General features: G+C 36.8%; 1 protein-coding gene across 6 annotated transcripts in view; it reads right to left on the bottom strand.

The window, feature by feature from the left end:
* The window catches only part of grid1 (glutamate ionotropic receptor delta type subunit 1), a 1,053,635-nt gene that overhangs the window by 24,482 nt on the left and 1,002,205 nt on the right, over window positions 1-26,948 (bottom strand). For 2 of the 6 annotated variants that reach the window (XM_062977386.1, XM_062977385.1), the window contains exons 14-16: window positions 19,723-19,889; window positions 16,439-16,679; window positions 16,087-16,176 (exon numbers count right to left, since the gene is read on the bottom strand). In XM_062977386.1, coding sequence (XP_062833456.1) covers window positions 16,087-16,176; window positions 16,439-16,679; window positions 19,723-19,889 — 498 coding nt within the window. Of the gene's footprint in view, window positions 1-11,552; window positions 14,841-16,086; window positions 16,182-16,438; window positions 16,680-19,722; window positions 19,890-26,948 lie in introns of those variants that run through there. The other 4 variants (XM_062977388.1, XM_062977390.1, XM_062977389.1 and 1 more) reach the window with 4 other exon arrangements.

Consider the following 26,948-nt stretch of genomic DNA (forward strand, 5'->3'; position numbering starts at 1 on the left):
ATTGGTGGTTTATCATTCTTTCTTCATTGGGAATGACACCTTGACAATTTAGTGTAAAACACAAACATTCCACATTTTTATCCTCAGCCATCCCTTAAAACAGAGGCATTTCTAGAGGTGAATAATCTAGTTTTCTTATTCAGCTTAAAATTGTATGCCAGAACACAATTCAATCATCTGTCACAGACATTATCAGTCTAATTGCCAGGTCTACGATATCCTTTCAATGTATTGTCAAATGCTTTCACTTTTGATTGGCATGGTGGGTGTCTTCCATTTTGAAGAAGGTAAAAAACTAATAGTATTTGGCATCTAGTAATCCCTGTGTATCAGCATCACAGGCATTTTATATAATTTTACTGAAAGAAAAGGGAGGTACATATGAAGAAATGTTCTGCTTTTCTTTTTATTCTGACACCTTGTTTCTTTAGTGTTGTGATAAAGTTCTGCTTTTCATTTTACTTGCTATTGTGGCAAAGTGGATTGTTGCATTGGTTGATCTTCTGCAGTGAATATTAGAGATGAAGAAGCTAAATGTTTCCACTCAGAAGACCTTTGGGAAAAGGCGGAATGTTTTCACTGCTGTATCTATACTTTGATGAGGGCTGTATCCACATTGTAGAAAACAGCAGTGTGACACCACACTAACTGCTATGGCTTAATGCTATTGATTTCTAGTATTTGTAGTTTTTTGAGATATTTATTCTCCTTTCACAGAGAACTCTGGTGCCACATTAAACTAGAAACCACAGGATTCCATAGCACTGAGCCATTGCTGTTACTCTGGTGTCAAACTGCTATTATTCTGCAGTATACATGGTGTCATGAACTGTAGAATCTGGAATAAGAGATGTTGCACGATGAGGCTTTCTTAACGATGACAAAGGGTTTTCAGTGTGCTGGACACCATTCTATATAAATTGATTCTGAGCATCCAAGATATGTGTGTGAGAGAGAGATTGAGAGAGAGGGAATGCATTTAGAGAAGTGAGGAACACGGACAATGACAGGAGAAAGAGCAAGAAAGCAAGACAAGACTGATGGGAAGAGCAGGGTCAAAATGGGGCAACTGACCATGTTAAGGTACAATTCCTTACACTGACTGGATGAAAAACAATTTCCCCTATATCTGATGAGATCATAGGAATCTATAGTGTTCTACCAAATGGCATTGGAGAGCACACTTTTGCTTCATAGCTAAACAAACAAACAAAATACAACAACCCTAAAATCATTCCTACCACTTTGCAGGGCATGATAGAAGGTAAATGTGGACAGACTTTAAACAAGAACTAACTTTCTATTGTAAAGTTAAGCCGACAGTCTAGAACAGGGGTCCCCAAACTAAGGCCCGGGGGCCGGATGTGGCCCTCCAAGGTCATTAACCTGGCCCCCACCCTCAGTTTTATAATATAATATTTTTATATCATTTTAAATAATATAATATATTGTATATACATATAATATTGATAATAATATTATAATGTTATACAATATAATAGTAATAATAATACCATATAATAATAATAATTATTATTATATGTTGTCGAAGGCTTTCATGGCCGGGATCACAGGGTTGTTGTATGTCTTTCGGGTTGTGTGGTCATGTTCCAGAAGTATTCTCTCCTGACGTTTCGCCCACATCTATGGCAGGCATCCTCAGAGGTTGTGAGGTATGGATAAACTAGGTAAGTAAAGGAAAGAATATATATCTGTGTAGAGTCCAGGGTGTGGCAAGAGTCCTTTGTCACTGGGAAGCCAGCAGTAATGTTTCAGTTTTTTGTGTGTGTGTGTGTGTCAGGAGCAACCGGAGTTGCTTCTGGAGTGAGAGAATTGGCCGTCTGCAAGGACGTTGCCCAGGGGACGCCCAGATGTTTTGATGTTTTTACCATCCTTGTGGGAGGCTTCTCTCATGCCCCTGCATGGAGCTGGAGCTGATAGAGGGAGCTCATCCACACTCTCCCCAGGTGGGATTTGAACCTGGCAGCTTTCAGGTCAGCAACCCAACCTTCAAGTCACTTAGTCCACTACGCCATCTGGGGGCTCCTATGTTTCAGTTAATCACCCTAATTAGCATTGGAAAGGTTTTGTCTCTTGCCTGGGGGCATTATTATTAATTATTATTAATTATATGTTATATATTACATATAGTATTACAGTATAGTGGTATAGTTCAATATAGTAATGTATAATGCTAATATTGTGCTATGCTAATAATATAATATATTGTATGTACATACACCTGCTCTGAGTCCCCTTCGGGGTAAGAAGGGTGGGATATAAATGTAGTAAATAAATGTAGTAAGTAAATAAATAAATAATGTTAGACTTAGGCTCACCCAAATTCTGAAATGACTTGAAGGCACACAACAACAACAACAACAACAACCCTAATTAACTTGACTATCTCATTGGCCAGTAGCAGGCCCACACTTTCCATTGAAATCCTGATAGGTTTATGTTGGTTAAGATTGTTTTCATTTTAAAATATTGTATTGTTCTTTCATTGTTGTTGTTGTTGTTGTTGTTGTTTTGCACTACAAATAAGACATGTGCAGTGTGCATAGGAATTTGTTCGTTTTTTTTAAAAAAAATGATAATTCGGCCCCTCAACAGTCTGAAGGATTGTAGACCGGCCCTTTGCTTTAAAAGTTTGAGGACCCCTGGTCTAGAATATCTTGCTAACTTGTTAAAACAAATTTGCCATTTCCATTTTCTGAAATGCATGATGAAATGCAGGCATGTAGTATAGCATGGTAACTGAGGGACAATGGAGTTCCCATTCAAATACTTTTTGGAAAAAAAGAGCTGTAATAGGATCAATATCCTCAGAGAATTTCAGAATTCACGAGGCAACACATGCACAGCCACTGTGCAAACTGAGGAGCGTTCCCTGCTTTCCTCCAGTTATGATTTCAGTATCATTTCCACATTCATATTTCCCCCTGAGATAAAGGTAAAGGTTTCCCCTGACGTTAAGTCCAGTTATGTCTGACTCTGGGGGTTGGTGCTCATCTCCATTTCTAAGACAAAGAGCCGGTGTTGTCCGTAGACACCTCCAAGGTCATGTGGCTGGCATGACTGCATGGAGCGCCCTTACCTTCCCGCCAGAACGGTACCTATTGATTTACTTACATTGGCATGTTTACGAACTGCTAGGTTGGCAGGAGCTGGAGCTAACAGCCGGTGCTCAAGCCGCTCCCGGGATTTGAACCTGGGACCTTTCAGTCTGCAAGTTCAGCAGCTCAGCGCTTTAACACCCTGTGCCACCGGGGCTCCCTATTATGTCTACGTAATTGTAGTGTTCTTATTCTTCAATAGACATAACTGCCATTGTTATCCTGAAAGCTGTTAACTAATACTGATTTTGCTTTTCCAAAAATATATGAATAATAAGTATGTAAATTATCACACGTGTTATTATCATGCTTGAGAATGAAATGCTTCATTTTCCCTCTTTGGCAGATGAAGTGATGAGAGGATTTGTATGTGCCTGCATGTGTTCTGGAGAACAATACAGTACAGCCGTCATATCCATAGGGGATACCATGTTTCCCCGAAAATAAGACAGTGTCTTATATTAATTTTTGCTCCCAAAGATCTGCTAGGTCTTATTTTTAGGGGATGTCTTATTTTTCCATGAAGAAGAATTCACATCTATATATATAAAAGAGTGATGGCATCATGGCGACCAACAAAACAACAAAACTACAGGCCCCCCAACCTCGAAATTTGACAACACAACCCATCATCCACGCCTCAAGGTTGATACAACAAAAAGAAAAGAAAAATAAAGTCCTAATGAGAGGGAAAGGAATAATTGTTTTTATCCAATTGCTGCCAGTTAGAGGACTAATCTCTGCCCACTTGGTCTCCCAGCAACCAACTCAGCCGAGGGAACAGGCAGATTTATGCCTCACTTAGGCTTCTTCCACAGATTATCTAATTTGCACTGGATTATATGGCAGTGTAGACTCAAGGCCCTTCCACACAGCTATATAACCCATTTATAATCTTATATTATCTGCTTTGAACTGGATTATCTTGACTCCACACTGCCATATAATCCACTTCAGTGTGCAGTTGGACACAACTGGACTTAATGTCAGGAGAAAACCTTTACCCTTTACCTTCACTACCACCAATTCCTCAATACTTTATTTCCCATACCACCAGACTTCACCACAGCAACGCATGGCCGGGCACAGCTAGTTTATTATATATTGTACAATAGTTGTCATCATAAACCAGCATAACCAGACAAACTGTGAATCTTATCAAGACTTTCTTGTTACTACCATTATTTCCATGTACTACCATTATTTCCATCAATGGTATTTACATTTACTGATCCTGCATGCTCTGATGTTCTGTTTGGCGGGCATGCTTCCAAACATAAACTTTGCAAGGTCTTACTTTTGGGGGAGGCCTTTTATTTAGCAATTCAGCAAAATCTCTACTAGGTCTTATTTTCTGGGGATGTCTTATTTTCGGGGAAACAGGGTATGTTCCTAGACTTACCATGGAAACACAAAACAGTGGATAACTGTGAACCCTATTGCAATGAACAACTTTCAATAGAAGCATACCATAGACTTGCGTTGGAAGACCTACAAAATACCTAAAGAGAACTATCTATCTAGCAATTCTAGATTATCCAGCATGACAGGCATAAATATACTATAGAATTGTGCTGGAGGATCTAGAAAATGCTTAAAGATAACATATTTTTGGATATGGGTAAATGAAACTACAGATACTGGTCATGCAGATACATCAAGGTACTATATTCAGATTTTTTATGAGAATAGCATGAACAATTTTAATGCAAACTAGTGTTATGGGCATTTTGTTCTAAAAGCTCTTAAAAACTAGAAACCTGGGATGGGTAGTTGTATCTTTTTGATTAAAAAAAAACCCAGGTTCTCTTTTTGTGTGTGCACTTCACAAAGAACAAAGAGGTTGGGCAGAAATCAGCATTGTCATTGTAACTATGATGACAGATCTCCATCACTGCATCAATGACAACGGCCCTGCTAACATACCTTCACAGCTTGGCAGCATCCTGACCACTGAAGAGTAGGACATTGGGAAATATATCTACAGAATCTTCCTGGTCATGATTGGGGCTGGGCTGTGGCGCAGGCTGTTGAGCAGCCTGCTGCAATAAATCACTCTGACCATGAGGTCATGAGTTCGAGGCCAGCCCATGGCGGGGTGAGCACCCGTCAATTAAAAATAAAAAATAGCCCCTGCTCGTTGCTGACCTAGCAACCTGAAAGATAGTTGCATCTATCAAGTAGGAAATAAGGTACCACTTATAAAAGTGGGGAGGCAAGTTTAACTAATTTACGACTTGGAATGAGGAAGTGCCATCAGAGTGGATGATGAAGCAGCTGCTCCCCCCGTGGCCAGAATCGAACATCCCCTCAGGAGAAGGTTAAATTGCCTCTGCGTCTGTCTGTCTCTGTTTGATGTGTTTATGGACATTGAATGTTTGCCCTATGTGTGTATAATGTGATCCACCCTGAGTCCCCTTTGGGGTGAGAAGAGCGGAAAATAAATACTGTAAATAAATAAATAAATAAATGGTGTGCCTTGAGGACAGGTAGATGGAGAAATCGTTCAAAGTTTTGTCACAACTATTTGTCCCCAAAGGCATCCCAAGTATAATCAAAATAATAAGGTTGGCTATTATCCATGGTTTCCGGTATCCACTGTTTTTGAAGTGAATCCCCCATGGATACAGGGATCATAGTATATTCTTTACATCCATAATGCATAAGATAGAGAACAGCTCATGCCCTCTTCCCACCTATTGCCTTTTCCTTTCTTAGCTTCTTCCAGCACAGAATCTACTGCTTTGATACTAAAGGACTGTTTTGCAAGTACATGTCTATTACGCAATGTTTGCAGTGTCAAGTGATATATTTGCATGCATGTGAATGAGCTATCACAGAATTATCATTAATTTTCAGACCTCACTGTTATGAGGCTTTGAAATGGCACGAGTTACCCAGTGAAGCTGTAATACTTGTGTAATGTGCTACATAACCAAGGCTGCAATCCTAATTTTTGTTTTCTTGTAACAATCCATTTGATGCAATTGATTGAATGAGAAGGCCTACATCAGGGGTCCCCAAACTAAGGCCCGGGGGCCGGATGCGGCCCTCTGAGGTCATTTACCTGGCCCCCGCCTCCAGTTTTATAATATAATATATTGTATATACATATAATATTGATAATAATATTATAATGTAATACAATATAGCACTAATAATAATACCATATAATAATATTAATTATATATTCTATATTACATATAATATTACTAATAATATTACAGTATAGTGGTATAGTTCAATATAGTAATATATAATGCTAATACTGTGCTATGCTAATAATATAAGATATTGTATGTACATATAATTTGTAAGCCACTCTGAGTCCCCTTTGGGGTGAGAAGGGTGTGATACAAATGTAGTAAATAAATAATAAATAAATTTTAGACTTAGGCTCACCCAAAGTCTGAAATGACTTGAAGGCACACAACAACAACAACAACAACAACAACAACAACAACAACAACCCTAATTAACTTGACTATCTCATTGGCCAGAAGCAGGACCACACTTCCCATTGAAATCCTGATAAATGTATGTTGGTTAAAATTGTTTTTATTTTTAAATATTGTATTGTTCTTTCATTGTTCTTGTTGTTGTTGTTGTTGTTGTTGTTGTTTTTGCACTACAAATAAGACATATGCAGTGTGCATCGGAATTTGTTTGTATTTTTTTTTTCAAATGATAATCCGGCCCCTCAACAGTCTGAAGGATTGTGGACCGGCCCTCGGCTTAAAAAGTTTGAGGACCCCTGGCCTACACAATGCCTAGACAGTACATATTTAGTTAGACGTGCACAAATGAAACTGTGTGTACTGATCCCATGGATATGGGAACATACTCTTAAGTTATGGTGGCTTTAAAGATTTGTGGTGGGCTATTGCTTGTCTCTGAAAACTTTTAACTGTCTTCAACTCCCCCACTTATTTTATCAACTCCGAGTCGCTCCAGTTTGTTTTGAAAGACCTACTGTTTAATGCATTTTACCAGTAATAAAACCGTTCATTTTCTGCTCCCAAATAGCAGTTTATTTCATTTTTGAAAATTAGAATACAATGCAATACAGATGATTATTTAAAGAAAATATTTTAGCAAAAAAATACACAGTTTCAGACATGTGACTGAAATACAATAAGAAATAATTTAAAAAGCAACGTAAAATACAAACATACAATGAAGGGGGAAATATAACAGTTGAATTCTCTTGTGTTTTCATTCACATGAAACAGAGACCAGAACAAAAAACAACAACATGAAAACGTAGGAAAATTATGGCAGATGGAAAGGAATTATGAAATGCAAAATAAGATATAATCTAGATTGCATTTTGAAGTACCAAAATATTCAGTTCCCAAAGCAATTCCACTAACATATATGGTAGATATGCAAAGGCTCTAGTTGTGCAATTTTGACAGAGCCTGACCACACATACAATTATCACAGTTACTCATGGGCTTTCCCCTCATTTTTCCTTTCCAAAGAAATTGAAATATTCAGGGTTGGTTCTCAAAGACAGGTTATATGATCAGTTATCCCATGAATCCCTTTCAGCCGCCCCGAGTCCCCATGGGGAGATGGTGGCGGGGTATAAATAAAGTTTTATTATTTATTTATTATTTCAATGAAAACATCTAAGAGGAAAGAGTCATCCTCAAGGAGTGAGTGTGTGTTTTTTTAAATATATAGTCTGATAAGAAACAGGCAAACATGACTCACTTTCTGATGTTAAAGAGCAACAAGGTTGTCATTTCAGAATGATTGAAATGCTTTTCATTAGACAGCAGGAGTTATGGAGCAGGACAGCATGCTTAGGTAAGCTACACAAATTCCATCTTTGAAGATGTCCTTGTTGAAATCTCCATCCCAAACAAGTGGCAAATTGATTAGAACCCTTGTCTTCCTTTGCAGTTATCCTACCTAGAATTGTTACATCACGATACCTGTTCAATTGTCACACAACTCTATGAAAAGTAAGGCTGCAAGATGCATTGGCAGACTTAAGGCACAAAGGGTCAGCTTGTTGTCTCACAGAGCATTTGCATTAAAAAGTGTTTGTATCTGTGAACAGAATCTGTAGCAGATATGCTAACAAGATAAAGGTCAATAGCAAAAAAAGGGAATATTATGCAATCTCAGTAGAAAATCAATTGTAAAAAAAGGATCACTGTTGTGAGAATTCTTTTTCCCAGCAATTTTGTTAAATGTTCAGAATGTCTGCCCATCTTCTATGGAGACCTCTCACTGTTAGCATCTACCTTCTGGGTTCCTTATCAACTGTTACAAATGCAGGTAGAAACTGGGATAGGTAGAGCAGTTTCTGTACATTTTCTTGACTGCCATGGTTTTCATGTCTTTTTAAAATGAAAAACAACCACCTGATGTTAAAGAATTACAAGGTATCTTTATAGAACTGAGGAAATGTAAGTACAATCAGTATTCTCAGTGGGGAACAATGTTGTAAAGTTAGCCAATGCAGTGAATTGTTTACAAATAATGCTGTGCTGTGTACTATCGCTCAATGGACCAATAAAGCTACAGTAGAGTCTCACTTATCCAACGTTCTGGATTATCCAATGCATTTTTGTCGTCAATGTTTTCAATATATCGTGATATTTTGGTGCTAAATTCGTAAATACAGTATTTACTACATAGCATTAATATGTAATGAACTACTTTTTCTGTCAAATTTGTTGTATAACATGATGTTTTGGTGTTTAATTTGTAAAATCATAACCTAATTTGATGTTTAATAGGCTTTTTCTTAATCCCTCCTTATTATCCAACATATTCGCTTATCCAACGTTCTGCTGGCCCGTTTATGTTGGATAAGTGAGACTCTACTGTACCACAAAAAAATAATTGTTCCTGATCTGCAGTCATCAAGATTACAATTTCTTACTATAAACTATCTGATGTGATCTCTACAATTTTCCTACAATACTGTGACCCACTGAATTTGGTTCAGAAATTATCTAGTAAAAAGCCCCACAGAGGCTCCTTCCACAAAGCTGTATAAAATCCACATTGAACTGGCAGTGCAGACTCAGATAATCTAGTTGAAAGCAGATCTTGTGGATTATCTGCTTTGATATTCTGGGTTATATGACTGTGTGGAAGGGCCCTGAATCATGGTTGATCAATCCGTCTACAATTGATGGCTGGAATGCTAGATCACTGTCTACATTACATAACTGTACATAGTTTTGTACTAGAGTTGCTAAGAAACCTTGTTAATCAATTGTGAAGATGTTGAGTTTTTCCTTTAGCATTTGACTGCCCTACAAGAATACTCTACCACAATTTTTTTAAATAAAATAATGATCCCGACACTGTTCTAAGGAGAGGTGGGTGTGCTGATGCTAAGGGAGATCGAAGCCAACTCTTAGCTGGATTGGAAGATTGTACTCCCACCCACCCACACTCAACATTACTCATAGTTTGTAGTGCTCTGGTGGTATTCCAATAAGCAATGCTGAGCTGAAAGACTATGGAGAATATCATGCAGCTATGGATGGAAGGTTTTTTTTAAAAAAACAAAACCCTGTGTAAACAGCTAGGAACCTCTCTAGGGAATACATTTACACTGATAATTAATGCAGTTTGGCACCACTTGAACAGTCATGGCTCAATGCTATTAGGCCCGGGCTGTGGTGCAGGCTGGAGAGCAAGCCAGCTGCAACCAGCTGCAATGAATCACTCTGACCAGGAGGTCATGAGTTCGAGGCCCGCTCAGAGCCTATGTTTGTCTTGTCTTTGTTCTATGTTAAAAGGCACTGAATGTTTGGCTATATGTGTAATGTGATCCACCCCGAGTCCCCTTCGGGGTGAGAAGGGCGGAATATAAATGCTGTAAATAAATAATAATAATAATAATAATGCTATGGAATCATGTGTCTTACTTCTACAAGGTCTTTAGCCTTTTCTGCCAAAGAGTGCTGGAGTTTCACCAAACCACACCTCCCATGATTCCATAGCTTGGAACCATAGCGATTTCCCCCAACTTCATCCCATGTATTTTTATTCCTTACAAAAGGAGGAGGATTGGGAGGTGGATCATTGGTTGAAAGATTTGTTTTAGGTTTGGGTAGATTATACGACTCTTATGTAGGTTTGACTTTCTGAGTAGCTAATGTCCTTTGTCATTAGCGTTTTAAAGAAAAGAATCTTGGATTGTTTACCTTGCAGCATGCAAAACACACTCACCTGGTTGTTTTTAAGTACGTAGGCCATTTTTGCCATGTGTGACTATGAGGTTCATTCTACAAAGAGAACTCACTTTTCTAGAAGTGGTCATAAAATCACAGAAGAAAAAGCACACAGCAAAAAGTATCAAACCAATTAATTGGCACTGACAGCCAATTAAAGAACCAATCATCTGCATTTTTACCAATTAACCTATCAAGTTTTTTTAAAAAAAGCTTCTCATAAATTCTCATTTTTTAAAAGAAAAAAAGTGAATTAATTTAAAATAGGTGATAACTTACTATGTGCTAGGGAAAATGGACAGTTCTTTAGAAGGAAATGCCAATCTGAGTACATTTTAATTATCTTTACAGAGGCATTGCAGAGCCAACATGATGTTAAAAATAAACATGGTTGCTTTTAACTTCCAAGTCTGCCCTCATTCATCAAGCATCCTCCTGCCTCTCAGTGAGGAATAGGCAGAATCTGCTCAAAAAGATATCCAGTTTCCTTCAGTGGGGTTACATGTGAGTAAAAATAGGATTGCTCTCTTAAGTTTAAATCCTCTATAACAATGGTTCTCAACCTGGGGTCCCCAGATGTTTTTGACCTACAACTCCCAGAAATCCCAGCCAGTTTACCACCTGTTAGGATTTCTGGGAGTTGAAGGCCAAAAACATCTGGGGATCCCAGGTTGAGAACCACTGCTCTATAAGATTATGGAAGATCAAACTAGACATGATGAAAAAAAATCTGTGATGAAAACCATGGAGCAACAACCATGGGTAGATATAGACGGTGGACAGCTGATGGTAGGGTTAAGATGAATTTAAGTTTTTTTTTCCTGTACTGATATTCTGATTAAAATTGCATCCCACTATCATTTGCTTTGTGAGGGCATCTGGACTATCCGGGTGATTTTCAACCCTAGATGATATTATGGAGTGCCATTGCAATGATCCCATACCTCCTGCTCGGGCTTGTGGAGATGTCTTGGATTTGATATCCAAAACACTGGGTTGGGGGAAGATTCCCCAATCTTTTCATACAAGATCCAGTAGGTTTTTTCATGTTGACTAAACAGCTGCTTAGTAAACAAAATGTTATAGAGGAAATGTTGCCTTTACCCCATGATTGCTATTCTTAAGCCAATTCCATCTCATTTCATGCAGCTACGAATATTGTTTTTAAAAAAACAAGTGGGAGATCTTGCTAATGAATTCCTCACATGAAAGCCAACCATACTCCCCATCCCTTTTTCGTTGCATCCAGGCTGTGAAGCTTTTATGCCACTTTAGTTTTAGCTGACTAATCTGCCAGCTGAGTGAACTAAAGGTTTCAGTCCTCATATTAACATGTATTTGTGTATAGACGGAACATTCCACACATCATTTCCTTGCAAATGACGAATGAGCTCATGATGCTCACGCTGCATGAGCAAACAGAGCAAAGCTATTTTCCTGCCAAATAAAGCTTCATTTTGTGAGAAAAAATACATTGTGGAAATGCATACAAAACAGGCTCCCGATTTCTTGTATTCAGAGCAAGATACTGACTATTTGGAGGACAAATGAAATGGATAAGTAGGAGACACAGACGAGTATAAAGCTAAAGATGAAGAGTAACCTTTAACCTTCCCTTAATCGTTCTTTGTTTCTATACAGTTGTTGCTGCTTCATTTGATGTGACCTAATTCAAACCAATTCCATCTTAACATAGGTGTTTCTGGGAAAGATTTATTTAGAGAAGGGTTGCCACTACCTTCTTCTAAGACTGTAAGAATGGTTTCCATGGTTCAGCGGGGAGTCAAATTCTGCTCTCTCAGGTTCCTTTAACACTGCCATATATTCCAGATCAAAGCAAATAATCTGGACTTTATATGGCAGTATAGAAGGGGCGTCTGATTCCTAGTATACCACTCAAACTACTAAAAACTAATCTGAGCAGGATTGTGAATGTTTTCTAAATTACAAAAGTTGGAAAAATAGTTTAGTGTGATCTCTTTGAGTGAGAACTATGCCATGCTTATTCTCATATATGCCAAACATCCTCTTAGCAACTAAAGAAAAAAAGAAAATAAGATGTGATGGGTTTATGTTTTAGCCCTGCTAGGTGTGGCTGCTGTTTTACATCTCTTGTACAAAACATCTGTTCAAGATGAAAGAAAGTTCAAGTACCATGATGTCTCAAAGCCTACCTGAAAGGTAAAGCTGTTAAAGATTTTAATTGATGCAAGCAGATGTTGTCTTTCTTGCAAGATGGCTATTATTGCTTTGAAATAGGTATGAGGAAAGCCTTTGAAAGCAGGCAACTTCATATTGCTCATATGCTTTAACTAAAATTCACACATTGAATGCTGAAGAGTATTATTTTTTGAAAGAGAGAAGATGGGGTGGAAGGGAAGGTCATCAACCACATGTGTCTGAATGACTTACTGTTTTGTTAATGAATGGGACAAAGATTCACTCATTTGTCCACACAAAGGGGGAAAAAAGCACTACATATTTCTGTAAGAGCACTTGCCTTATTTATGTACTGTTCCCATCCTTTCTTTATAAAGGAATTGTATCTTCCTCAAAGAAATGAGCACATGAGGACTTTTCTGTTGCCTTTTCTTTGCTGTTCTATTTTCATATAAATCTTAGCAAGCTCTCCCTGGCTATGTTATTCTCAAACTACTAATAACTGGCAAGATGTGATATAACAGTATCTCCATGGTGGGTGAAAGTTAACTGGAGAATTTCCATTTATTTTCAGTTTCATAAACAAATCATTCAAGAGGTTCCCTGTAAATTAGGAGTCATCAACCTGTGTGCTTTCAAATGTTTTGAGCTAAGTCTCCGAAAGGGATGTAATTATTTGATGAATTTCTTATCAATCATTGCAAACAGTAATTTTAGCTTTTTTCTCCCTGTTGTGACAGAAGGCAGCTCTACACCAGTGAAGTGTTGAATGCCAGATCAGCCACGGGATGGTTTGACCATCAGCTTCCTGAATTCTGAGGAAGCTGGATGGAGTTTTGACTGTCCGGTGTGTCACTGAACCCAACTCGGCATCATTGGATGCTGATCCTTACTGCCCCCTCCCATTTCTGTCATTGCATTTGCCAGCAGGCATGACATGACTAGTGTTCATTGCTCCAAGTGATGCTAGCCCAGTGGTTCTCAACCTGTGAGTCTCCAGGTGTTTTGGCCTACAACTCCTAGAACTCCCAGCAAGTTTACCATCTGTTAGGTTTTCTGGGAGTTGAAGGCCAAAACATGAGGGGATCTACAGGTTGAGAACCACGACGCTAATCAGAGCACCAATGACATAGGAGGGGGAAGAGGAATAATCCCTTCTTTTCTTGCTTTCTTTTCCTATTGCTCTCGCTCCCTTTGGGAAGTTTCTCCATGAGATAAACAATGGACACTAGCCCGGCAATGCCTGTTAATAAGAGGGGGAGGCAGACAGTGAGTAATATCCTGTGACCTCAGGCCAATAGTAAATCCCAATTAATACAGGACAACTGCATTAACAGTTGCAGCTGGTTCCATCCCAGGACTGACTCAATTGTTTACATGGGTCAAAATTAAGGATTGCTCCAGATTTTTTGGGAGAACTCGGAGCAATCTATAACTTTGATTAACATAGTTCAAAGTTGTGCATCATGTATCTGCCTTGGAGCCGATTCACTCCCTCCCACTTGGGATAACAGATCAGTGTAGATTCACCTAAAGTATTTGAAAACCACACATTTTTTTTGAAGAATATGGTATATACAATTCAGACATTCCATGCAAAACTCACAGATGGTTGGTTGGCATGGAAAATAGTACTTTCTGTGTAAGAAATGACATTGTGTGCAGAAAATAATGTAATTGGGGATATTTCCTGCATAAACTTTTTTCATAGTTTATTTGAATAGAAAACACCACTGTCTGCACAGAAAACATCATTATCTGCGCAGGAAGTAATATTTCTGCATTGAAATATTATTTTCCATACAGAAAATTATGTTTCCTAAACAGAAAATGGTATTTTCTGTGTAAAACAACCACATGTAAACATGGACTGATGAAAACATTTACAGCTTGGGACTTATTCTACACAAAAAGTCACAAACTGTAAATATTTTCATCAGTCCAGGATTATTCTTTTCCAGGTTTCTCGGCACTTGAAAAACATATTTTTGGGTCATTTTTTTCAACTATTCTGTATTTTTTCACTCAAATTCTCCTATCAATATTAGTCATTATAGTAAATAGCGAGGAATGGAAGCTGAAATCCATTAACATGCTACCCTTGTGTTAAACAGAATAACTCCCCCCCCCCCAAAATGGAGGGAATTAAAGGTTTACAGAACATTTACAAAAGGGAACTCAGCTTACCAACCACATGGAAAAGTCTTATATGTCTTATATTTTATATTGTATTTAATTGTTCTTAATGGATTTTATATATTGTTATGATTTTAACTATGTTGTCAGCATCGAATTGTTGCCAATTGTGTAAGCCGCCTGAGTCCCTCTGGGTGAAAAGGATGGGATATAAATGCTGGAAATAAATAAAATAAAATAAATAAGTCCAATAATCTCACATTCTTATTGGCTACTTGGAACTGCAAATATTGCTTATAAAGCTCTTGGCAAGACATACTATATAGGCTCAAGTTATAGGACCTTTCAAAGGTTGATGGACTATAACTCCAGTTATAGTTATTCCAGGGATAGAAATGATGGATAATAATAATAATAATAATAATAATAATAATAATAATAATAATAATAATAAAACTCCAGTTAGCCTTCACAAGGGGCACGCTGGATGGAGAAGAAAGAAGTTGGGTCCAATAATGTCTGAAGGGACACAAATGTACAGTTTTCAATTTGGTAAGTTACTTATGGGTGGGTATCTGAAATACCATATATATTCATGTACAACTTGACTTCATATATAGATCGAGGTCACAATTTGGGGCCAAAATTATGTATTTTTATATGAGCCATAGTTTAGTTGAGGGTGATTCTGTTTGGAGGGAAAAGCTTCATGCCACCTCAGATGGTCAACTGACTCTGGCACTGACCAGCTTTTCCTTGCCAAGGCATTCAAAAATGGCAGTGAGAATAGAGGGGGTTGGTGCTTCTTTTAGTTTCTCTGGAGATGAACTAAACACTTGGCTTTTGCAACTCTACTCATATAAGTGGATACTTCCTTTTTTGATAAACTTTTCATACTCATACTGACTCATGGATAAGTCAGTCTGGGATTTTGGATTGATTTTTTGACTAAAATTTTTAGATTTATACATGTATACATAGGGTAAAGCATGCCAAAAAATTAAAGGAGAGCACTCATGTGTATCTGGCCCATATAAGGTTGTACCCAAAATCCATGTCAACAGAATCCTTCAGCTGCAGTTACCTAAGATTGGGGAAAACAAATAAGGCAAACAGCCTTAAAAGATCTTTATCTGGGAGTACAGAGGAGAATATCTTTTTGCATTGCTAGTTGGGCACTATTATACAAACCCAGAAATGAAAAAAGAAAAAAGAAAAAAAAATAGTCCAGAGTTAGGGGAAATACAAAAGATGAGCTCTGATGTGTAGCTATGTGACATTGGCATTTGGCACCAACTTGGCAGTTCCCCAGTTGGCCAACAGACAAATGTGAGCTAAGCATAGATTTGATTTTTAAAGAAAATAGGAATGCTGATTATGTGAATTTAAGGCAGCTCTAAACATCCTTGTCTGTGATTCTTAACAGAGGGGCCAAAGGCATGGTCCCTGAGCTACTCTCTTACCCCTAAAGATGGTCTCTCCATGGCAAAGTTGAGGCACAATGGTGGGGCAATGTGGGAATATTTGCAGTGCTGCTGCTGCCCAGGCTGTATCTGCTCTATAAATAAATACAGGACTTTAGTTGCCAGAGCTGTCATTTTGGTACCTCCCATAAAACACAAACATTAGGGAATATATATGATATAACTTTTTAAAAAACTGTATTTAAATGCAGTTATCTCCATTCATAGTCTAGTGAGTTGAGTGGGGAGAAAGCACTTAAGAAATTCCACATCTTCAGTTTCCTCTCCTTCCCCCCTCTGTGAGATTTTACACTTTCTACCCCTAATTGTGATAAGAATAAAAGTTATGGACCTCTTTTGGTGTTTCTTGATGACAACGGTTGCTGCTCCACCACAACTCCAGGGCTGCCACCAAACAGGCCAGGAGCAGGCCTACTGCCAAAATGCAGAAGACCCCTGCAAAACTGTGAAGCTTCAAAGCTTTCCCATCTGTCTGTGCATTGGTATGGCTGTTCAAGTCACATCGTCCCATCCGAGGCCACCATTTTTCTTTAAATACATCCAAGTATCCTGCTTCTTGTAGTTCTAAGATCCTGCAGAAATGATTTAAGGAAGGAAAAGGCATTATTTTTTCTATTAGAAAACCTTAGAGAGAGGAAATTTGTAACTGAAACCTGAATATTGATCATTAGCACGTATTTTTTTTACCAAAATTTATGCCAGATTCACAATAAATGAGAAATGAGCTCGGAAAAGTTCTGCAAAGATTTATATTAATCACATCAGACGCAGAAAGCTATAATATAAAAAGAAATTAAAATTCCGTCAAAACTATTCAGCAAAATAACGTACAAGTTTCAGTACAAGATAGATAAGGATAAGGACATAAAGACTTTCAAATTTTCTTGGTTCATCCCAGTACTCTACTGAGAAAACAAGGTTTTTTCACATTTTTGACATTCTTTTGTACAAATTTATTATGTGGAAAAATGGCAAAAAGAAAAGAATTTTGCATAGTGAACTGTGATCTCAAAATGATGCCAGTCCATTATTTGTGTCAATTTTTCCCCCTAAAGCATCCCAAGATGTGAAAAACCATTGAAAAATGTATGAGAATTTATGTCATCTCACCCAGGAAGGATTTCTTGGGGGATGGGCGGTACTTCTTCTTCCATAAAGCTATGATATTTTCCTACCTACACTTATTGAAACACAATTTTTCTGATCTTTGCATAACAGCAATATATTTTTGACAAAAGTATTATGAATATAACATGGTTCCTGCTCATGCTTCCAAATTTCCATGGCTTTAGAAATCATAAGCAGAATGATTATTACTCAGTTGTAAGCTTAAGATGTTCAGTAGGGATGTGCGATCCATTAAAAATGGATCTTAAAATTAAATCCATTAAAACTGGTCTTAAAAACATCAGGAGAGAATACTTCTGAAACATGGCCACACAGCCCGAAAGACATACAACAACCCCATTAAAATGGTTCAGAAGTCATTAAAAAACTGGGGGTGTTGGCATTTTGTTTCTAAAGTATTTCTAAAGTATAGTTAGTGAACATTTTGTTACTATAATGAGAGTAACGAAATTTTGTTACTATTTCATTATAGTAATTGAGCATTATTACTATAATTGGGGAAACATCAGGAGCCCCTTTCTCCCTCATCTTTGCAGCTATTGGGATGAAACTCACTACAATGGTAGAACACAATTACCACTCTTAGCCTACCAAATTTCAGAATGTTTCACTTATCCAAAAAAATTTGGGGAATTGTCAAACTTTTTATAAACAACATTTTTAATAATAAAGAAAATAAGTTCCTGATTTGACATTATTTCCTGTTTAATTGTGTATTCCTTACTTTGAAATTAGTGGTTCTACACCAGGAACTTTGTTTTTGTCATTTGGGTGGATGACAGTGTTAAATTGGTGGACTGGATAGCAAAATGTGCTACAACACAATGTTCCTCGCGTAGACAAAGGTTTTGCAGTTTAATAATATTTCACCATATTTTTATGATAGAACCAATTAGGAAATGACAGTTATAAACTAAGAACAGAAATAATAATTTATTGGAACTGGCTGGCTACCGAGGGGCAAATCTCTCTGATGCTGAGCAGTGCACTGCATTTTGGGAAATGTAGTTTACGGCAGAGCCTTTTGAATTCTCTGGCATAGGGCTCATCCCTTCCCAAAATATAATTCCCAGGGTTCTGTGCTGTTCCCAAAAAACACTGCTCCCTCTTTTCCCTGCTCCTAATGGTGAGAGGCAAGGCAGGCACTAAGGCAGCCGTTTTGGCTTTGCTTTTTCAGCTTTGTGTCCTTGCACTGAATATGAAATTGACTTTGGGAGTCTTCCAAGATTTACAAAACTAAAATGAAAAAGTATGGAGTAGGTTTGGATTCTTAAAGTTTTGGTGCCACACCCACATATTGGATATTGCCTCGTAAGAACAAATTTAATGAATTTGATCCAAATTACAAGGACAAAAAAAAAGGCACAACCCTAATGTTCAGATGTAGAACTTAAAGCATGCCATAAAATAAACCTGAATTATGTGTGCATAATCTCCACCTGATTGACGCCCAAAAGATACAAGGAAATCTCTCAGGGTAATTTTTTACAACAGCTTTTATTGTGGTCTTTATGTAGAGATGAATATTCACTGTTATGATCTGCTTTGAAATAAGGAAGGGTTTGCTTTTGTTTATGAAATAATAATATCTTTGTCTTTATAGCATTATATTACTGGCATAAACTGAAAGTGCCTGGGGCTCCTTTTGATAGGTTTGGCCTCAACATCAAGTTGTACATGGCAAGAGCAACAAGGAACATCTTTTTTGTCTTTGTTCTAACATTTAATTGGAAGACCCATCAGTGATGAGAAAGTGCTACTGCAACAACAAACATGTTTGAAACTGCCTCCACACTGGACCACCTGGTTGCAATAATTATCAACATGTTTTTCATTAAATCAGTAGCTAATAGCAACCATTTAGGAATTTTCAGTTCACTCAGAGCACCTGAGTTTGGTTAAGTTGGTACTTTGAATGCGATTTTCCAGCTTCTTGGCAGGGAGTTGGACTGAATAGCCCACAATGTCTCTTCCAGCTCTATGATTCGGTGATTCTAAGTAAACTGATTTACATTATAAATAACCACGTATAGTCTTAAAATGTAATAAAGTGTTTCAATGGAATTTGGGTGCAACACTAAACAGTAAAGCCCTGCGGGGTTATCCATATATTGCTATGCATTACTGATAGCTATGAAATTGACTAAATAATTAGATTTTTAAAAACTGATGATTCCCCTTGAAGGTTTTAACTATTTCATCACTATTCATTTTCAACAATGCATGGCTCTCTCATATAGTTTTGCATCCCTGAGCCAACACAAATGGGAAAAAAATAAACTGCGACTGACTCCCATTAAGAAATTTCTATGTCTGCTTCCCCATCCACCTGAATTACCAAATAGGATGCACCACATCCTAACCCTGAAGAGACAAAATGATAACTATGTTACTATGCAAGCAATTAATAATTAAGCATCTCATGTGTAAGACTCTAAATACCAATTATCAGGACCTTTGGAAGTAATTGAACCTGTTTTCTTTTACCTTTGGGAGAAGAGATCCCTGTATGGACTGCCATGCTGGAGTGCTATCCCATATCCTTTGCTACTGATGCTGTTTCCGATGACTGTCACAGAGCATTCATCATCTGTCAATGCTGCATATTCCACCACTGCAACATCCCATAAGAATGCATAGTTCCCCTTCTTTGCCTGTAAAAAATAGCAGCCAAAATTATTAATTTTTAAAAGGTGGAATGCAAATATTTCACAGTCTTGGATATGTCCTCCTACAACTTCAAAAGTCATCCTTAGCTCCATGCCAGAGTTGCATACTTTTCTTTAAAAAGTCTCAATGTCTGAACAGAGAATTTTTTTCTTACTCCAACACAGCAGTTCTTGAAGAGTGTCATAATGATTTCACACATATTTTTCAAGAAAAAATATTAGAAAAAATATTTTATCACATATATGATATACAAAATCAGCCTCTCTAATTTTTGTTTATTTTTAGTGTACAGTATTCTCAGCACTAACAACTTTCACAAAAAGCAACATTTCCTTGAATTTCTTCTCTGTGAATCCATAGATTTTGGTATCCACAGGGAGTCTTGAAACCAATCCCAAAGGCTCATTGTACTGTCTTTTGCTCAGAATAAAAGTTTCACATCACAAACCACAATATATAAAATATATAAAATGGCAAAATCAAAGTTTGCTTTTTGGATTTTAAATATTTCCAAGCTGTAGACCAGGGATCCCCAAACTAAGGTCATTGACCTGGCCCCCGCCCTCAGTTTTAGACTTAGGCTTGCCCAAAGTCTGAAATGACTTGAAGGCACACAGCAACAACAATCCTACTTAACTTGACTATCTCATTGGCCAGAAGCAGGCCCACACTTCCCATTGAAATCCTGATAGGTTTACGATATGTTGGTTAAAACTGTTTTTAGTTTTAAATATTGTATTGTTCTTTCATTTACTAATATTGTGCTGTGGTAATAATATAATATATTGTGTATACATATAATATTGCTAATGATATTATAATGTAATACAACATAATATTTATTTATTACACTATTTCTACCCCACCCTTCTCACCCAATAGGGGACTCAGGGCAGCTAATAATAATAATACAATACAATAATATTGTATAATATAATAATATTAATTATATATTAAATGTAATATTATTAATAATATTACGGTATAGTGGTATAGTACAATATAGTAATATATAATTCTAATATTGTGCTATGCTAATAATACAATATATTGTATGCACATACAACTTGTAAGCCGCTCTGAGTCCTCTTTGGGATGAGAGAGGATGGGGTATAAATGTAGTAAATAAAGAAATAGTTGCTGTTGGGGAGTTTTTTGCACTACAAATAAGACATGTGCGGTGTGCATAGAAATTTGTTCGTATTTTTTTTTCAAATGATAATTCAACAATCCGAGGGACCATGAACCGGCCCTCCACTTAAAAAGTTTGAGGACCCCTGCTGTAGACAACAGAATCAATGAATGAAGAATCCATGTATTTTTGCATATTCATCGCTGCCAAATACAACTTCCACTACATAAACATTGGGGTTTTTTAATGCATATTTTCTTCCTCACATGGAACTAAGAAAAACTATTCTATTGCCGGAAATTTTTCCTAAATACAGTACAAAACTTCTTGGTTCTGTTCTCCTCCTCAGCAGGACATCTTTACTATTGGAGCATTGTTCACTAAGTCTGTCAATATTAAGAAGTACTGTTCACATACTCACTGTAAGTACAGGGCTTTCCACTGTGCCAGAATTGTAATGGATCATGATTTATTTATTTTTAAACAGCTGTAGTGAAATGTTGCATAGATTTTACTGACCTAGAATTAGTATCAACTCCAGTAAATAAATTGGTGGAAGTAAAAAGGGGAGATTAATTTTTGAGAAGTATTTGTAATGTCATTGAAAGCTGATAATTTGTTTGATAGCTACAAAAGAAAAATAAAAAAAAATCTCATTTCTTGGACCAATTCTCTTAACTGAGAATGAAGGGGGTTGATTATTCCCCTCCCCACCAAATAAAAAATGATTACAAGTTAAAAGTGAACTCTTAAAGAAGGTCTGAATCCTTGCTGAGAAAGAATGTAAATACTTGTTCAGTTCTGAATAAAGCTGTGTAGATTAAGAAATTTACTAAGATTATTTCATTCTTAATTTTAAGATTCGTAGAAGTCCTTTTTGTCACAAAGTAGAGCTTTGCAGGTGTGAGAATGAACCATGTCTTCAGTCTTATTTCAGTAAAAAGTAATGTGCCTCAACTATCAGAATCCTAGAAAACAGCGATCTAATCAGAGGAAGGCTTTTGTCTAATGCCACATTAGAGGAAATTCTCCCCCTACTTTCACTTCTGGCTAATATTGACTTATATTAGTACACACCTACACAAGCTTGTCTGCAAATGTCAACCCTAATTGGGATTCCAAACAGTGAGCACATGCTGTGTGTGTGATGAATGTAAATCATTTCTGTTAACATAAAGTATCAGTAATGTCCCTGGATGGGAATTTGGAGGGAGGGGGATCATTTTGCTTGGTGAAAGTAATCATTATCTTCCCAATGCATTTAACTAATATGTTTTTAAGTCTCTTGTGAATGTCCAAAGAACAGAGAAACACCTGGGTTGGAGAATCTAATGCAAATAAATGAGTAATCATAAACACTGACTTTCAAGTTATTTGTATTATAATAATGTTATATATTTTCCCATCAGGTCCAGGGGAGTCACATTTATTGTTATAAAAGAACACCAGTCTCTTTCTCTTTCTCCTCTCCCCTAACTGACATGTTATTTCTTTTTGCCTTTGTCATGTCAGCACTGAATACCTATAATTTGATGAGCTATTGTTATAACCATGGGCCCATCTACACAGGACCTAAATAATAGGATTTCCCGAATTAAAAGTGTGTGTGTGTGTGTGGGGGGGGGGGGTGGCGGGTGGCTACATGATGCTAGCAGTAAATATTTGCATCACTGTATATCCCTTCACTCATGAAAAACATGAGATTTCCTTCCCTCTTCCCTGTAGCGACTGCTTCAGCATATGTCTGGTTTTTAAAGCCTGAAACAGCTGATCAGCTGATTGGGTTGTGAAACGGACACACAGCTGATTTAAATGAAGCATAAATTGAGAACAATTAAAACTCTTAATTTAAACTTTATAATATTAAACAGAGCTTGAATAAACAATCGGAGAAGAGATAAATCTGGCAGAAGATATTTTATTCATTCCGTTATATGCAGAATCTCATACGTGCACATGCAAATCTGCTTGTATTTATATTAGATATTCTCATGTGCACATATATGGTCCAGTGCATAACAGACTGATTTTTTTAAAAAAACTTTCTGCCGAATGTCCATCCACTGTCTATCTTGTTCAGATACAGAGGAGGCCTGTAAGGACAATGGAGGAACTATACCCTGTTTCTCCGAAAATAAGACATCCCCAAATAATAAGACCTAGTAGAGGTTTTGCTGAATTGCTAAATATAAGGCCTCCTCCAAAAGTAAGACCTAGAAAGGTTTTTCTTTGGAAGCATGCCTGTCACCCGCCAAACAAAACACCATAGCATGCAGGGTTGGTAAATGTACATAATAATAATAATAATAATCATCATCATCATCATCATCATCATCACACAGTCCTAGACACTTGGGAAGTGTTCGACTTGTGATTTTGTGATACGAAATCCAGCATATCTATCTTGTTTGCTGTGTCATACAATAAAATAATAATAATAATAATAATAATAATAATAATAATAATAATAATAATAATAATTTTATTTTTATACCCCGCTTCCATCTCCCCAGAGGGACTCGGGGCGGCTTACATACCAGTTGTATATGGAAATAATGGTAGTAACAATAGATTCTTGACAGGAGTCACAGTTTGTCTGGTTTAGTTATGTTGGTTTGTGATGACAACTACTGTCCAGTATAGAATAAATGTTAATTTTTTTTTGTTCAACAATGAATATGAATTCTTCTTCATAGAAAAATAAGACATCCTCTGAAAATAAGACCTAGCGCATCTTTGGGAGTAAAAAATAATATAAGACACTTATTTTCGGGGAAACACGGTAGGTCTGTGTGGGGACATGTTCTTAGTCCTGGTTTTTTTCCCCCTCTATTTAAAACTCACATTTTTATCCTGTCTGGAAGCACTCCATGGTAGTGAAATCAGGGCTATATGTGTTCTTTTCTCCCATCTTTTAGCATCTAGTAGAATGTACTTTCTGTAGTGTCACATTGCAAAAATTCTATGGCACCACACCATTAATTGCTGATAGTCAGCAAGTACAGATGTTTCAATAATATTATACGTAAAAAGTTATACTAGCCATTATGAAGATATTAGGAAAATAGACAAACAATAGCATTTTTTCTTCAATAAGAAACAGGCTGGTTCTTTGAAAGGATTAGCGTTTATTCCCCTTCCATCAAAAGAAAAAGAAAAAAATATCCTTTTCTGAGAGTAAGAAGATAAGGCTTGAATTCAGAAAATGCCCAATCCAAACTCTCCAAACAAGTATCCCAATAATTCTTGAGAAAAAGGTTAGTGAAAGCCATTTAAGTCCATTATAAACATGGATCTACCTTTTAGATAATTACATTGGCTTCCTTTAAGCACAAACTATCAAAGCATGACATACTTCAAAATAGCATATCAAGAGTTAAAATAAATGCAAATGAGCATAAATTTCCCTTTACTTTGGGGGCAGAATGAATAATGTTCTTAACTGATCAATAATAATATAAAATGTTTAAAATGTTTGTATGGTTCTGTGTACAGTGTTCCCTCACTACTTCACGGTTCACTTTTCACGGATTCGCTGTTTCATGGTTTTTCAATAAACTCTAAAAGAATATTATAAATCATAAAAATTTACAATTTACAGCCTAAGGAAGGGAAGAAGGAGAAGCTGAAGGGACAGAAAAGAAGCCCAAGCGGCAACGGGAGGAGAAGGAGGCGATTTATGAACACACGATTGGTGCTAAAGACTTAAAATAGTGTATAACTACTAAAATAATGTATAAATACTAAAATAAATATAGTGTCCCTACTTCATGGATTTTCACTTATTGTGGGTGGTATGTAACCTGGAATGTAACCCCCGCAGTAAATGAGGGAAAACTGTACAGGCAATCCTCAAGCTACAAACATCTGACTTACAAATAATTCATAGTTAAGAACAGGGGTGACGCAACAGGAAGTGAGAGAAATCTGCACTTATGAAGCGAAATTCACTCCTGAAAGAGTTATCATAGGTGGAAGGTGTCTCTGCTGCTTTATCCTAAATCCTTATTTCCACAACAAGTCACATCTTTCAAAATTCAATTATCACAGGGACAGAAGGTGAGATGAAATCTTCTGAACAGGGGCACAGACAGCAAAACAAACACCACGGGGTGTTAAACCTTCCCTATGTTATCCAAAGCTAAAGAATATATATTTTTGGCTGAAGTTAACACTTAAAATTGTACCTGTTCCAACTTACAAATTCAACTTTAAAACAATCCTACAGAACCTATCTTGTTCATAACTTGAGGACTGCCTGTGTGTGTGTGTGTGTGTGTGTGTGTATATATATATATATATATATATTGCCTGAACAGCACTACAACTCTCACAAATGTGAACATTCTGAGAGAATGTGTATTTTATCTCCCAAAAAGAGAAAACTCTTAGGGAAAATGTGATACATATCAAGTCTACAGTATGGCACGCCACTGATCTAGTACAGTGGTCCTCAAACTTTTAAAGCAGAGGGCCAGTTCACAATCCTTCAGACTGTTGAGGGGCTGAATTATCATTTGGGGAAAAAAAACTAACAAATTCCTATGCACACTGCACATCTTATTTGTTGTGCAAAACAACAACAATAACAATGAAAGAACAATACAATATTTAAAAATGAAAACAATTTAAACCAACATAAACCTATCAGGATTTCAATAGGAAGTGTGGGCCTGCTTCTGGTCAATGAGATAGTCAGGTTAATTAGGATTGTTGTTGTTGTTGTGTGCCTTTAAGTCATTTCAGACTCTGGGCGAGCATAAGTCTAACATTATTTATTTATTTATTTATTCATTTACTACATTTATTTACATTTATATCCTGCCCTTCTCACCCTGAAGGGGACTCAGAGCAGTTGTATGTACATACAATACAGTAGAGTCTCACATCCAACACTCGCTTAGCCAACGTTCTGGATTATCCAACGCATTTTTGTAGTCAATGTTTTCAATGCATCATGATATTTTGGTGCTAAATTCATAAATACAGTAATTACTACATAGCTTTACTGCGTATTGAATTACTTTTTCTGTCAAATTTGTTGTATAACATGATGTTTTGGTGCTTAATTTGTAAAATCATAACCTAATTTGATGTTTAATCAATGTTTGATCATAACCTAATTTGATCTTTTCCTTAATGCCTCCTTATTATCCAACATATTTGCTTATCCAACAGTCTGCCAGCCCATTTATGTTGGATAAGTGAGACTCTACTATGTATTATATTATTAGGTAAAGGTAAAGGTTTCCCCTGATGTTAAGTCCAGTCATGTCTGACTCTGGGGTGTGGTGCTCATCTCAATTTCTAAGCTGTAGACACCTCCAAGGTCATGTGGCTGGCATGACTGCATGGAGCGCATAGCACGTTATTAGCATTATATATTACTATATTGAACTATACCATTATACTGTAATATTATATGTAATATATAACATATAATTAATATTATATGGTATTATTATTAGTATTATATTGTATAAAATGATAATATTATTATCAATATCATATGTATATACAATATATTATATTATTAAAACTTATATAAAATATTATATTATAAATGAGGGCGGAGGCCAGGTAAATGACCTTGGAGGGCCACATCCACCCCCCGGGCCTTGGTTTGGGGACCCCTGATCTAGTATGTGTTACAGAAGTAAGGAAAAACATCCAGCCCATGGAAGCAAACAAAGTCATGTGAAGCCAACCATATTTTTCTTAGCCTTATCTTTGAACAGTGACTGGAGTCAAGGGATAGCCTCTGTCTCCCACACTAAAATCAATTAGTAACAATTATAGTATGCCTGAATCTTTCTTATGCCTTAGTGTACTTTTAATCAATATACACAAAAGGGAGCAGGAGAAAATGCAACTGAAGGAACAGATGCACAATTGCAGGCAATGTTGAAAG

The sequence above is a fragment of the Anolis carolinensis genome, chromosome 3 (genome assembly GCF_035594765.1).
Source record: "Anolis carolinensis isolate JA03-04 chromosome 3, rAnoCar3.1.pri, whole genome shotgun sequence".
In the NCBI taxonomy this organism is placed as follows: Eukaryota; Metazoa; Chordata; class Lepidosauria; order Squamata; family Dactyloidae; genus Anolis; species Anolis carolinensis.